Here is a 14,373-nt window from a genome sequence, read left to right as displayed (position 1 = left end):
TACTTTGGTGTACAGAGGAGTTCATAGCGAACTCAGTGACTGCAAGGTGCTCGGGGCCTGTGGCTGCAAAACAAGCCCGAATCATCACCCCTCCTTGACAGTTGGTATGAGATGTTTGTGCTGATAGGCTGTGTTTGGTTTTTGCCAGACGTGGTGCTGTGCATTATGGCCAGACATCTGTACTTTGGTCTCGTCTGTTCGAAGGAGATTGTTCCAGACGTCTTGTGGTTTGTTCAGACGCAACCTCGCAAACCTAAGCTGTGTTGCCATGTTCTTTTTAGAGAGAAGATGCTTTCCCCTGACAGCCGTTGTAAACAAGCCATACTTATTCAGTCTGTTTCTAATTGTACTGTCATGAACTTGAATGAATTTGCTGGGATGGTGCGATGTCCACTCCTGGAGAGATTGGCAGCTGTCTTGGATGTTTTCCACTTGTAAATAATCTTTCTCACTTGAGAATGATAGACTTCAGATTGTTTGGAAATAGCCTTATAACCTCACCAGACTGATAGGCAGCAACAATTGCTTCTCCAAGACCATCGCTGACGTCTTTCTTTCTTGGCATTGTGTTAACACGCACCTGAATGCTCCAGACCAGTAAACTGACAAAACGTCTCCTTTTGTAGAGGTGCTCACACTTGCTGATGATCAGTTAATCCACCTGGCTGCTACGTAACCTCTTAATTCCTAAAGCAGCAGTAAGGGTGTATCTAATATTCCACACACTGCTTACTTAGTTTCTGTTAAATAAATAATGGCACAATGTAATATGTCATGTTTTGGAGTTGATCTGAGGTTGTAGTTATCAAATTATTTGTATCATGTCTTGATATGTAAAACCTTAAAACTGAAAGAGGATGTGATTTCTTTCTTCTTCTTTTCATGACTTTAAATAATCATATGTACCTACATTTTTTAGATATATTACTTGAATGCATTCAGTGTTGTATACATTTAATTATTCATTACAGTAGTTTTTCCCTCCATACTAGCGGTAATAGAGCAAATTTTACATTTATAAAAAAGCCTTCGGGTAGTTACTGTAATAGGTTTAAAAGGCATGAAAACATGGACTATTGTCTGGTGAATAAATTACTGTTCAGTTGTTCAGATACCGCAGCTCCATAATGATAAAAAGTTTTTCACTCAGTGTCTAAAGTTTGACTGATACGTATTGATCTTTTATTCTGTTTCACAGCATCGGTTGTTATTCTTAACTGGAGCAAGCATTGTTATACAGTAAAGCCACTGTGCTACAGCAGCTCTGAGCTGAAAAACTGTGGGCTCTTCATCTAAACCTTTGAAAACCTCTCAGTCCCTGCCAAAGAGAGATAGGATCAGTAGACAACCCCAACATTTTCAATTTTGTGCTATCAGACACTGAGGAGATGTGTCAACACTGGGGTCCTACAGCAAGTAAACACAGGAGTCTGACAAGCAATAACCTAGATTCAACATCGCCTCCGGTCCTCTCCCACAGAAGGTCCGCCACTTTCATCTCATTTAGATCCAGATCTGTTGATCAAAAGCGACGCCTATCATCCCTCAACAAAAAACAGCAGCACTGCAAATGTTTTCATGGGCATTCCCTTGTTTCATTGGTTGGTTATGCCTGGGTCAGTGCAGGCTGCTGGTTGGTGGTACCACTTGTGATTCATACAGTGCTGTTTGTTTCCTTATATATTATAAAACCGATTGCTTTTTTCATAACCCATCCTGTATGTGACGATTGGCTGTTTGCTCTTAATACACAAGTGGGACACATATAACCTTGTTAAAGTTATAGCATGCTGTTTATGGCCTTAATGTTGGTCATCGGTGTTCCACTATTAGCTTTATACTTTTACTTTGTCCAAGCCACAGATTGTTTTCTGTACACTAAAGAAACTCATTTATTGTTTATAAGTTGCAGGTTTTGCTTGCATTTAAATTCTTTGCAGTGCCCTTTGTATACTCATAACAGAGTGAAGGGGAGCAATTGATGCTGAAGTGAAAGTTCAGTGACACAAAATACCATGTGACTAAAACGTATTGGTGGGCCTAAAGGGGGGAACTCTGGAAATTGTTGAATCAACTTTTCCTTTGTTGTTTTTTTAGCAGGCATCAGGCAGGATCAGAGGGTAGAATAGTTGAATAGTTGGACCCAGATGAGTGAGAATCCATTACTGTATAACACAGTCCACTGCAGAAAAGCCCCCGCTGAGATTCAAATCTTGCAGATTAAAATAGTGTCTCATAAGCTGGCAGCAGTGTGTGCGCACATGCACATGTACCTGCATGTGTGCTTATTCAAATGCGTGCAAAGGCCTTTGTGGATGGCTGTGTTTCTCTCTGCGTTTTGAGCACCCTAAATACCGAAGCTTTTAACATCAAAGCTCCAAGAGGATTTAAGTGCACAGAAACTTTCCAATTATACATGTAAGTGATGTCCAGCAGGGACTTCTCATGAGCTGCCGTCAATATTATTATTTTTTTTCCCCCAAATTGATGATAAACACCCTCTAAGCCCAGCTACAGATCTATAAATTACTTACTTTTGGAGAGTTTAGTTTTGGGGGCTACGCATAGTAACTTACAATACCATCATGAAGCATTTTCCAAAGTAACAAAGGTAACAAAGATACATGAGCCATTAGGAGACATCTATCTGCAGTGTGTCGCAGTGTCAGTGATTAAAAGGCCAAGAAATATATTTAGTCAGTGTTATGGTGTCAAAGTGTATTCAATTATTATTCACATTTAAGAATTTTTAGTTGAGCCACACTTTGTGCTGTCATTCATTTTCTGGCTGTGAGTGCACATTAGTTAACTTCTGTTTACCCTCAATCATTACATCAATATATCACCACCAGATGTTATACAGTAGTGAATCTAGGAAGACAAGATCTGTTTAAAGCCTGTGCATGTTTTTGTAAAAATATCTAAGAATTATTTCCATATTTCGATAACTTATACAACAGAGGATGTCATACAATAAGTTGCCAGATTGATTCTTTTTAGCGAGAGGTGAGCTAATCATGGGCAAACTGTTGACTCATAGCCCCATTTGGCTAGTTTAAATCCACCAGCCTCCTGGCTGGGGCCCCTCTGTGTGGAGTGTCCATGTTCCAGTACAAACACATTGACGTTAATTGTCTGTCTCTGATTGGTGAGCTGCACAGGGCGTCTCCTACATCAACCCCTATTTGACAGGATGGGCTAGGATAGACTTGTCAACCATACCAAACACTAAAGCCTGCTGTAAATGTTAACATAAGACGGAGTTAGCCTGCTTTCAGTCTGACATCAGTCTGCAATTCAATGCGGTCAATTTGGCGATTACATGGAATTTGTTTTCTATAATAGAGCAATTAACTGTGATAAATTGTTAGAAATTACATATCTGATGGTGTTAAATCTGCATTTAACAGAAATTTCCATTTTAACCATTACATTTGTGCTGGGCAACCTTCCTGTTCTATATTAATATACAACCAGCTGGTGGTCAGTTGAGTCGAGTCCCCTCGAGTTGTGCTAAGTGACAAAGACTCATTTAGTGTGATGGCAACATATTGACAATGATTGCAATCAGTGCAAGTCAGACTGTGACTGTTTGCAGAAAAGTCCTCCTATGAGGCATGCAATCGCCTTACAGATAAAAAGTATCATGAGTGTGCAACACACTCAAGCCCTCGGTCACAGAATATCAAATATAATATAACAGAATATAACTTTTTTAATAGATTTGGTATCCTATTTTTACTCATGGAATGGAGTTATTAGCTTACACCGAGGAGGTTAGGAGGTTGTCAACCTAAGTGTGTCAAGTTTATTTAGCTTATGTTATCTCAGGATGGTGGTGCATAAGATTAGCCCTCTTGTTCATATTCAGTTTAATAAAATATTGATATTTGGTGTCCCAGTAACAATACACTATCACCATGCATGCTATGCTGTATTCATTTCTTTCCTCCACCGCTAACATTTAGCCTGTCTTATACTGTACCATGCCTCCGTTTATTTTGATCAGACTGTCTGCTTCTTTGTTTAAACCTGCTTAACCTATACTAAGTGTGCACTACCCAGTGTAATCTCATGCCATGACTGTGATAGTCACTGATGCAGTTGAATAGGAGTAACTGCCAAGGGGAAAGTCACACTCCCCTTACGCCCACTCTGAATATCTAACAAGGTGACAATGTCAGACTCATGGGGTCTGAATATGACATGTAATGTGGGATTTATGCAAACAGTAAAGTGAAGGAACATTTACCGAAACATATATTATTCTTACTGTTCTTACTGTATTATTCATCATACACTGATTTCCTCTCTAATTTAATCGTACATATGGATGATATTGCTGGAGGAATCATATTTCACTTTGAAATGCTAATCTTGTTTATATGTTCTCCCTTTTCTTTCTTTTTCTTTTTTTCGTAGTTCCTCCCAAGATATATGACATTTCCCCTGACATCACGGTAAACGAGGGCAGCAATGTGTCTCTCATCTGCACAGCCAGTGGGAAACCTGAGCCAACCATTACCTGGAGACACATAACCCCATTAGGTGAGTTCGCATCACCTCTCACATACCCAATGCTAATGAATGAAGGGATGGATAAATGGATAGAAGGATAGCTGAATAGAAAGCAGTAATGGGGAAGCACGGAAAGGATCAATAGGTGATTGTATGAACAGGATAGAGTACTTCTAGTAATGTTGCAGATAAAGAAATAACAAGAGGATAGAGAGACAGAATAGGAGATAAATGTGATTGGATGGATTTGCATTAGAAGAGCAGGTGGTCAGATGGAACAACTGAGTTCCTTCAAAAAACAAAGTTGGGGGAGAGACAGAAGCTAAGTTATTGTTTTCCTGTGACTCAGTTATACAATAGGAACAGTTATCATTTAACTGAATAGCAGCCTCACCTTAGGCCTAAAAACCTGGTGAGGTGCAATGATAACATTAAGGAATGACTTATTTACATATATGGCTAAAATTGGCATTCACTGCTCTTTAACACAGCTCATCTTTGGGGATGTCTGCATCTACCTTTACAACTAAAGCAATCAGCAAATGAGCAACTACAGACTTCACATTGACACACCCTACAAGAACCAATACTTACAGTTCCTTCCAATTCCAAAAGTCTGAAAGAGTGATTTTATTTTTTTTTAGCACCATAGGTAGTGTACGGAGTGTATGCACTGAGGCAGCAATTCTGACAGAGAACGCATACGCCTACAAGGGTTCTTGTCTATTCTTACATGCTGAAGAAGAAGAAGGAGGTGGCACATTGTCATTTCTTTTCCAGACTAGCATTGCAATTGTAAAATGTTTGCAAAGGCTAAGAATTTTAGCCTATGGGTCAAAAGGCTAAAATGTTCCATATATATTGTTATATATGCATGTTTGCACTGGCTAACATTATAGCCATGACAATTGCAATCTGACGCTAATTGCTGCATTTTGTGGACATTTAAAACTTTCGGAGCATCTGACCAAACGCTAAATGCTGAATTCTGGCAGTTTAACACACTGTACCACCTGACATATATTACTGCTGTGTGAAGGTTGGTTGGTGGTCTCTCCCTGGTCCCCTACGTACTCCAGATGGTGATCTGATGGAGTCGTCAGTCTTTTTGACCTTTATCAGAACACTATCCTGGAAACATATAATGCATTTCATGTCAATAGGAATGAGACACAGGTAAAAAAAAAACCCTTCAAAATAAAATAAAGACAAATACTCAGAGTCAAGAAGAGTCAGAGTCAATGACAGTGGACTAGGCACCACGAGAAAAATGAGACAGGGAGAACAGAAGACAGGAAAAACACTGAGCAAACTATTACTACCAAAAGTAAGAGTCAAACCAGCGGATTGCAAAACTGAAAGGTATCAGTAGGAAACAAAGTAAAAGCAGAAAGACTCAATATAACCATAACCAAGACTAGAATAATAGAGTATCTGAAAGATGCTGTAAACACAAACATCTTAATAACAGGAGAGCATAAACAGAAACTCAGGGTCAAATGTAATAAAACAGGATGCAGAGGTTAAAACTGAGGACTGCTATACAAGCAGGTTGATGGTTACTCAAGTGTTGCTGGAAGACTAACTCACATCACTGCAGGTAGACATCAGATTTGCTCTTACACCTTGTAAGTGCATTAACAAAATAATTTAGTGTTATGATGTAGGAAGCTGTTATCCTGGGCGCGCGCACACACACACACACACACACACACACACACACACACACACACACACACACACACACACACACACACACACACACACACATAGATCATTAAATAGTTTAAATTCTGAATCCTTCCTTTGAAGACTTATTCCAAAGTGTTTAACTGTTGCTCCGAAGCCCCCACCCAGCCACTTTGAGTCCTCCCTCATTTTCATATTAATGGATTAGAGCATGCTGTGCTTATCTGATAGCTATGAGGATTACTGCATTTATCTTATGGCTGTCAAATCCTTCTCTCTGGCGTGCTTGCCCTGATTGCATTAGAGGAGTTTTCAGAGGATGATCAAAAGAGCCATCCTCAGAGTCCGAGTGGCAGTCACTCATTCTACTTTGAAGTGTCCACACTTTGAAGTATGCCAGGGAAGAAATGATATGCTGGTCAAATGAAAGGGCCCAGGACTAAATGTAATCACAGACTGTCTCCCAGCACATCAGAAAAGAAGCCGTTTGCCATGGGATCTTTGAGTCAGTTCTAGTAAGGGTGATTTGACCAAAGGATGTGGTACAACTGAAAGGTTGTAATAGGCTAATTACCTATCGATGGAATTCCATTAAATCCCTTGGATATGCAGAGCATGCTTTAACCAGTGCATGGCCAATTTGAATGTGCTGTCAGAGCATATGGGAATATTTACCTCATTTGTGAATGATCTGTCAAATAGCAGCAGACTTTAAAAACTAACAGTGCTGGGACTGTAATTGCAAATTGATTCATGAATTCTGCACATATAAGGTAATTACTTCCAGGGTATAAATATAGTCAAAACTACAGCTCTGTTAAGTCATTTATAAAATGAGACAGATGGGGGCCTAGACATGTAAAGTAAGCCTTGGCACGTGTTGAAATGATCACAACAATCACTCTTTTTACTTGGGAACATTTTGTGGGCAACTTTGGGGACTGTTGGGGGATTTCTTTCCAACCAAGAGGCTTATTTAAGAGACTTTGTGAATAGATAGCATGCTTGTAAAAAAAAAAAAAGAAAAAAAAAAAAAAAAGAGGTACAAATATGCAGCACACACATAAAAAATACAGTAATAAAAAAAATCAATCTTTTGTGAATTATGCTTGGCAAGATTTAGTTAGGACTTGGCAATATGGAAAAACGTCTTATCACAACATTTTTAATGTCAGTCATTATGGATATATATGACAATCCAGTCACTGTGTCTGACAAGCTTAAAGTTCATATATATTCATGACAACAATGTTCAACTACATTTTAAATAAACAACACGAGTACATCTAATAAACTGAAACTGAAGAGATTCAAGTTTTACAGAAGAACACAAACAAACTTGAAAACTAAAATTCTATGATCAGCTACAAAAACATAAAAAAGCCGTCAGTGCAAAATAAAATCTCAAAAACTAAATCTAGACTATAATTGCTTCTTCTCCAGTGGTACCAAAAGGAACATGAAGTGCAGTAGTCTCAATGAAGTGGGCAGTGAGCCTCATATGCATCAGATGTGCGTGGTGGCAAATACAGCTGTTCAGTTTAATTCAAACTTATTTATGTAATGCCAAATCACAACAACAGTCAGCTCAAGGCACTTCATTGTAAAGAACCAGGTTCATGGAGAGCTGTCTGAGGGAGTTTTTTATGGCCACAGCGTTGGTAACAACGGTAAATGGCTTAAATCCCACATTTTTGACAGTGGCATCATGTCTTGTCATGGTTCTGCTTTGCTTCTTTGTCGAAGTCTAAGGAGCTCGGAAAGAAACGCATTTGGTCTTCTTTAAGTTTCTTGAAGATGTTTCATCTGACAAGCTTCTTCAGTTCTAAGAGTAATTGGTGGAGAGTCCCAGATTTTAAGCCCTATTGGGAGTGTCCCTAAGAGGGTCATGGACCCCCTATTGATCCTCTGCCTAATCACACGAGCCAAGGTGTGAAAACGGGTGTGGGTCACAATCAGCCAAGGTTTCAGGTGAACCCCACCATATCATGTGACTCATGTGAGTGGGGGTTAAGGCGTCTGGGAAGGGATCTGGATTATAGATGGCATACATCGGTAATCAGGTCATTTGATCTTGGTAAATTAGCATTAAAGTTACTGTAATGATGCAGCACACCATACCTTGCCCTTACATTTGCTATGCTTCTCACTGCAGTGATCATCACACCAACTATTATTTGCAGTATGTACATGCATGCTGTGTTACATAATACTGTAGAAACATTAAAAAACTGAATGCAAGGATTATTGCTGAGACAGTTGCAGCAGGTTAGCTGCTTGTAAACAAGAGTTATTTTGGGTAGCAGAGGAAATTAATTACCAATTTGGAGCTGCAGTGTGATTCCACAGACGCTGCAGGATCATTATAAAGGAGTTTGCATTATATTGCTAATTAGTTTATTTATCCATTTGGGCTTTACTAACATGTGCAATAACTTCTCAGTGAGAAAGTCGCAGGTCGCTAAAGTTTATTGTTATATTGTACCATGTTGTTAGCGTTCTTTAGCGATCCATGTTGGTTATGTTCGTAACTACTGTTCAAACTGAAGCTTCCGAGGAGCAGAAAAGGGAGTTCTGACAGAGGGTGAAACTGTCTGCTGCAGCAATGTAAAGTATAAATAACAAGTGCGTTTTTGATCAATAAAGCACAGAAACATATTCTAGTATGTCCTGTTAAATAAGGTTATTTGACTGTAAAGAGCCAGCTCTCCCTCATAAAAAACAAACAAACAAACAAACAAACAAAAAAAACCTTGACATTTTTTGGAGACCAGGGACAGTTTTAAAACTTTTTTTTTAACTGCATAGTTGTTTATTTTTATCCTATAACTCATGTATAATTTTGATAATGATGCATTTTGTTTTCTTTTCCACATCACTGTGTTTTGTTGAATTTGTGTGTAAACTAATTTATTTAATAAAAGTCACAAATAACAGTAATAGGAATACATTTCCATCAAGCAATGCAACATGGACTCATTTCACGATGATTATGTTTCCTGCCATGTTTAGGACTATACTGGGACAGGAACAACCCTGGAAGTAGTGCTGGGCGATATGACGATATATATCGTGTGGACGATAGAAAAGTGTCTATCGTGCCATTTGTCTTCTATCGTTTCTATCGTTTCTAACCCTAATTTTATAAATTATTACATAAAATATATCATTAACCCTTTACAACCGGTCGGAGAGGGCACACTCCGTTTTGCCTAAATATTTTTAAATCCCTGTAGAACTGGAACCACGTAAGCTAGCGCAATAATTTTTTTTGCATATGAAACCGGAGGAGTTGTACTTACATCTTATTCCATTAGCTTGCCCTAGGTCACGGTTTCCTTCCACATATAGCTTTGCAAAAATTGCATAAAAAGCACTTGCAGCAACAAAAACATAATATTCCAGAAACACGCTTTGCCGATCCGATCAGCTGTTCATAACACTTCCCACTTTGGAATATAAGTCAGCGCACCTATCACATGTCCACCATTACCTGTCCGAAACCAGAAGTGACGTCATTTTCGCGGAAAATGTAGGGTTTTTTTTACTTTCAAAGCCTATTTTGGTGTTTTTAAAAGTCATGTTTGACTTTATGCTTAGAAGTCAAATTACACTGTTGGAAATAGTTTATTTTGATGCACATGCTGTTTTTTTGCAAATTTGCATTATAATATTTATTTTCATTTTTCCTGTAGTATATAAAAATTTGTGTATCTCAAACATAAAACTATGAACACACTCAAAATAAATTTCTCGTGGTTGGAAACTATTTTGTGCAACTTTTTTGTAATTACAGTTTTGAGGGATAAGCCTCTTAAATTTTTCTAACTAGAAATATATGTTAAAAAAAAACCAAAAAACAATTTTAAATTTTTTTGTAGTTTATTGCACTTTTTTGCAATTTATGTAGTTACTATGGACTTAATGCATACATATTATTAAAATTTGGGCTATAATGGTTGTTTTGATGTATAGCAACTTGAAATGCTCCCACAAATGGCACTACAGCATGTAAAATGTAAAGATAAGCTCTGGCGGACTTGGTTCTATGGTAGGTCTTAAAAGGTTATATAGCCTGTGGCAAATATATTAGTGTTGTCTTCTCACTATACATACCCTTAACTTTATGCAAGAGAAAATAAAGTATAAAAAAATGATATTTTTCACAAAGAAACTCCGTCTTGTGGTTTTGCGACATGGTGCTGCTTTACGTGCACCCGGATTTGCGACATGCTTTATGGTAACTCAAAACAAAGACTGCACCCTCTTCACTCGCTGTTTACAGACTGCATACTTTCCAGATGACCACAGGTCAGGTGGTATATCGTGATATATATCGTTATCGTGATATAAAATAATTCATATCGTGATAAATATTTTTTCCATATCGCCCAGCACTACCTGGAAGTATACTGGTTAGCTAGTGACCATCCTGAACTCGTTTATAAGTAGATAGAGCTGGTGGGAAAAAAAAGAAAAAACTTAATGTGTTTTAACTGTTAAAGCACATGTTTTACAAATCACACTAATAGTTAATCTGTTATGTTTGATTGTTACAGATGCAGGACAAATTTCTTGCCATTTCTTGCTATTTTAGCTACCTCATTGACGTAAAGCCAAGCAGGTGTGTTAAATGACAAACACTTCTACATGTCAGGTATAGTTTTCTGGCCTTCCTCTCCTCAACACTCAGTCATTTTGGAGTAGTGGGCAGATATTTTTTTTGCACTGTAGATGGTTCTGCTGCAGCAGTCAGTGAAGTTTGACAGAATGATAAATTGCTCTGACTGACTGTCAGGTTCCTATTCCCACTCTGACTGTTTTGTGTTTGCATTTTTTCCCCTCTGTCCCCTTCCTGCCAACCAGCAAAGTGCAAGCTAATAATAAACTTTGTGAATCCAGTGAAGTGTGGCCATAAACAGTTTATTGAGATGATAATTTGGCTCAGAATCGGTTCATATAAAGTCAGTGCATGTTCTTCATTAGAGAGAGCTGAAGCAGGCACTTGAAAAACACTGATCATTATTGTTGACATGCTATGAGAAGAACAAATATGTGTGGACTTTAATGTTTTTAAAGACTCATTGTTTTTCTGTAATAGCTTAATTAGCCATGAGAAAATTGTGCTTAACAGTGAAGTCCTTAGGAGGTTGTGAGGACTGCTGCATGATAAGGGTGCTTATAACTAAAAAGCATGCCCTCTATCCTTTGGTGAAAGCTAGATGTTTCATGCTTCCCTTGCTCTTATCAAGCACTGTTGATGTGCCCTTGAGCAAGGATTTCTCCCCAACTAATTCAGGGCTGCAGTTCAGTAAAAACAGAAACATAGTGGCAAAATGCTTATTTTAGTGTGTATCAGTTTGATCAGCTTTCGGCTTTGTACCCTGGGCTTTAAGTGTCATTAAAACACTGTTTTGAATCAACTTGTGTGTTTAAATCGAGTGAAAGATTTTTGGCAGGAAATGTCATTGCAGTATTTCCGGAAGCAACTCTGTCTTTGCTAATTTAGCTCTTGACTTACCCACTTTATTGCTAATCTCATGATAGATTGGGGCAGCATGGCTGCTTGTCAGGGTATTACCTATATATGGAATCTGGTGCTGTTTCTCCACCATTCTTTCATAGGTCACAGAAAGTGGGGTGAAAAAGCCTTTAATGTAGTCTGTTTCAATCTGGTTTGGTTGTGTGGATGGCTGGATGGCTGGGAAAATTGCTTTGATAAGCCTTTTCCATTGAGATTTGAATCCATGGGATAGAAGTGTGACCTTTGAAAAGGCTGACTAGAATACTAGAACGCATATTTGATTGTTTCTCATGATAGGACTCAGTTGGGACCGTTTTTCTCTCTCTTCCCCTGCTACTACTGTACATTTATCAATTCTATATGTGCTCTGCCTTTTCATTTAGTGTAAGTGCATGATCTCTCCATGACACACTGTAAAGAAACAGGTAGCCGCATCCTCCATCCTCCGATTTTCCCAAAGGGCCACATGAGAAATTGGGACTGTTGTGGAGGCTCGCCAATAGCAGAATTTAATTTTGCTCAATATTAATTTTATCTCTCTGCTGCAACTGAGTAGATGTTACAAATGAAGGAATAGTAATAGTACCAATATTTTACCATTATTAATCAACATTGCCAAAAACAATTGTGAACAAAATGTGCATGTTTTTGCAAAATTTTAGATTTTTAACTTCATACAGAGCGGTCTTTGCTTGTTTGCTTGTAGTTTAAGTGACACGGCTGCCGAGGCGAGCCGTGTGGTGTTGGAGGGAGAAAGGACCCAAAATGTAGGCAGTAGACTGATGATACTAGTGACGTTTATTTACAAGTAGTGGAGTGACAGAACAGGCAGTGAGGTATGACAAATGACTGGAAAAACCTAGACTGGGAAAACTAAATGACAAACCTGAGATCATAAGAAACGGGGTGCGGGGCAGAGAGCCGCAGACAGAGGAACAGAACACCGTGGAACACAGACGAACCGGCAACAGGCAGGAGAACACACAGGGCTTAAATACACACAGCAGTAATCAGGGGATGAGAGACAGGAGGGCAACACACCTGGGAGAAATCAGAGCTGACGGGACAGGGGAAACGTAAACTGAACACACTCACATGAGACGGAGACCTTCAGAATAAAACAGGAAACTCAGACACCGAGAACCAGACATGACACTGAACTAAACAGACAGATTCACAAGCAGACAGTGTGACACCATAGACAGACAGAGGGAACACAGAAGTGGGACCAGGGCAGGCACAGAATAGAAACCTAACAAATGGCAAATCATAACGGAATACATAATCAGAATAAGCAAAAGCATAAAGAAACACAAAACACTGAGTCGGCAGACTCAGGACCATGACATTAAGAGTTTAAGAGAACAAGAAGTAGTCTGTTTTAGGCTTAAGTAAGTGTAAAATAGTCAGGTTCATTGTCTGGGGTGTAAATGTGAAGAACAGTGACATTGACAGCAAGCTCAAGTTTTACAAATTCCTCAATTTTCTTCCCACAAAACTCTTGAATTTCTGCTCTCAGGTCCCCAGCTCATTTTAGCCCTTTAGCTAAGCCATCTGTCAGCTACGTTGTAGCCTATGTCACCATGTTCGGTCTCATGCTCCTTCAAAAGAGCAACAAACTGACTCCTGTCCCCTTGCCACTGTTTACTGTTTTAGTAACAACATCAACAATGTGTTACATTTTTATTATTGATTTTGACAGCACGGTCTGGTGGGAAAATACCAATACCAATGTCCATTCTGGGTTCATTTTCAAATGTATTTCGTAGTATTGTATTTCCTAATTTTCCATTGACCTCGTACGGGCCGCTCAGAGACAGCCAAAGGCCGGTTGTGGCCAATGGGATTTCCTCTGCCCAGGTCCGCTCTGCAGCCACAACTTACTATGTTGTGAGTACTGCAGCCTGTTAAAACTAGATCTAACGGGACTTTATAGCATGTGCTGTAGTGTTTTTCTAGCATGTAATAGTGTGATGAATTGTTCAAACTTGACTTTATATCACTGCTGCGTACCTCGAGTTGTGCCTGTCATGTCACGCTGAAATTTGGCAGCTCTTTAAGGAAGGCTTAGCAGGTGTTTGTCGGTCTGCTCACCTGGGATCTCTCATTCAGCACCGGGTTTCTTTTGTCATAGTTTGCATTGAACTGATCTGCAGTTCAAGGGCTGACATTTGGGCATGCTTTAAACACGATGGGAGGTGAAAGATAAAGAGCTAGGCACTGCATTTCAAATTTCACGTATCAGCAGCAGGAGCCGTGTCTAACACTTCCCCATTCAGCTGTTGAACTGAGTGTTGCTAACTAAAGACGTGCTCAATGGGCTCGTGGTTTATTGTAGTGGCCCTAACACGATGACTAGTAGATTGTTTGCCATGGTGCATATGCTACTGTTACACACTACTACTTTATTTAATGGTACATGTAGTTGAAAGCCACATATAAGCAGTGCCTTTTAATATACTAAGACTGACCATTTTCTTTACTGATTAGTGTATTATTTTCGTCTCAGTTAATAGATTAGCAAAAACATGTCGAGTTTATAGATGCAAAAGCCTGAGAAAACCAGAAAAAAAACGCCAATATATTATTGAGGTCGATAAATAAAATTGAATTGAGGTTGGAACCAGAGAATGTTGGCTTTC

The 14,373-nt window shown here is 39.0% G+C and overlaps 1 protein-coding gene across 2 annotated transcripts in view; it reads left to right on the top strand.

The window, feature by feature from the left end:
- The window catches only part of negr1 (neuronal growth regulator 1), a 170,113-nt gene that overhangs the window by 76,926 nt on the left and 78,814 nt on the right, over positions 1–14,373 (top strand). For both annotated transcript variants that reach the window (XM_063494801.1, XM_063494802.1), the window contains exon 3: positions 4,423–4,548. In XM_063494801.1, coding sequence (XP_063350871.1) covers positions 4,423–4,548 — 126 coding nt within the window. The remainder of the gene's footprint in view (positions 1–4,422; positions 4,549–14,373) is intronic.

Source organism: Pelmatolapia mariae, linkage group LG15 (assembly GCF_036321145.2).
Source record: "Pelmatolapia mariae isolate MD_Pm_ZW linkage group LG15, Pm_UMD_F_2, whole genome shotgun sequence".
NCBI lineage: Eukaryota > Metazoa > Chordata > Actinopteri > Cichliformes > Cichlidae > Pelmatolapia > Pelmatolapia mariae.
This window is presented reverse-complemented; position numbering and strand designations above follow the sequence as displayed.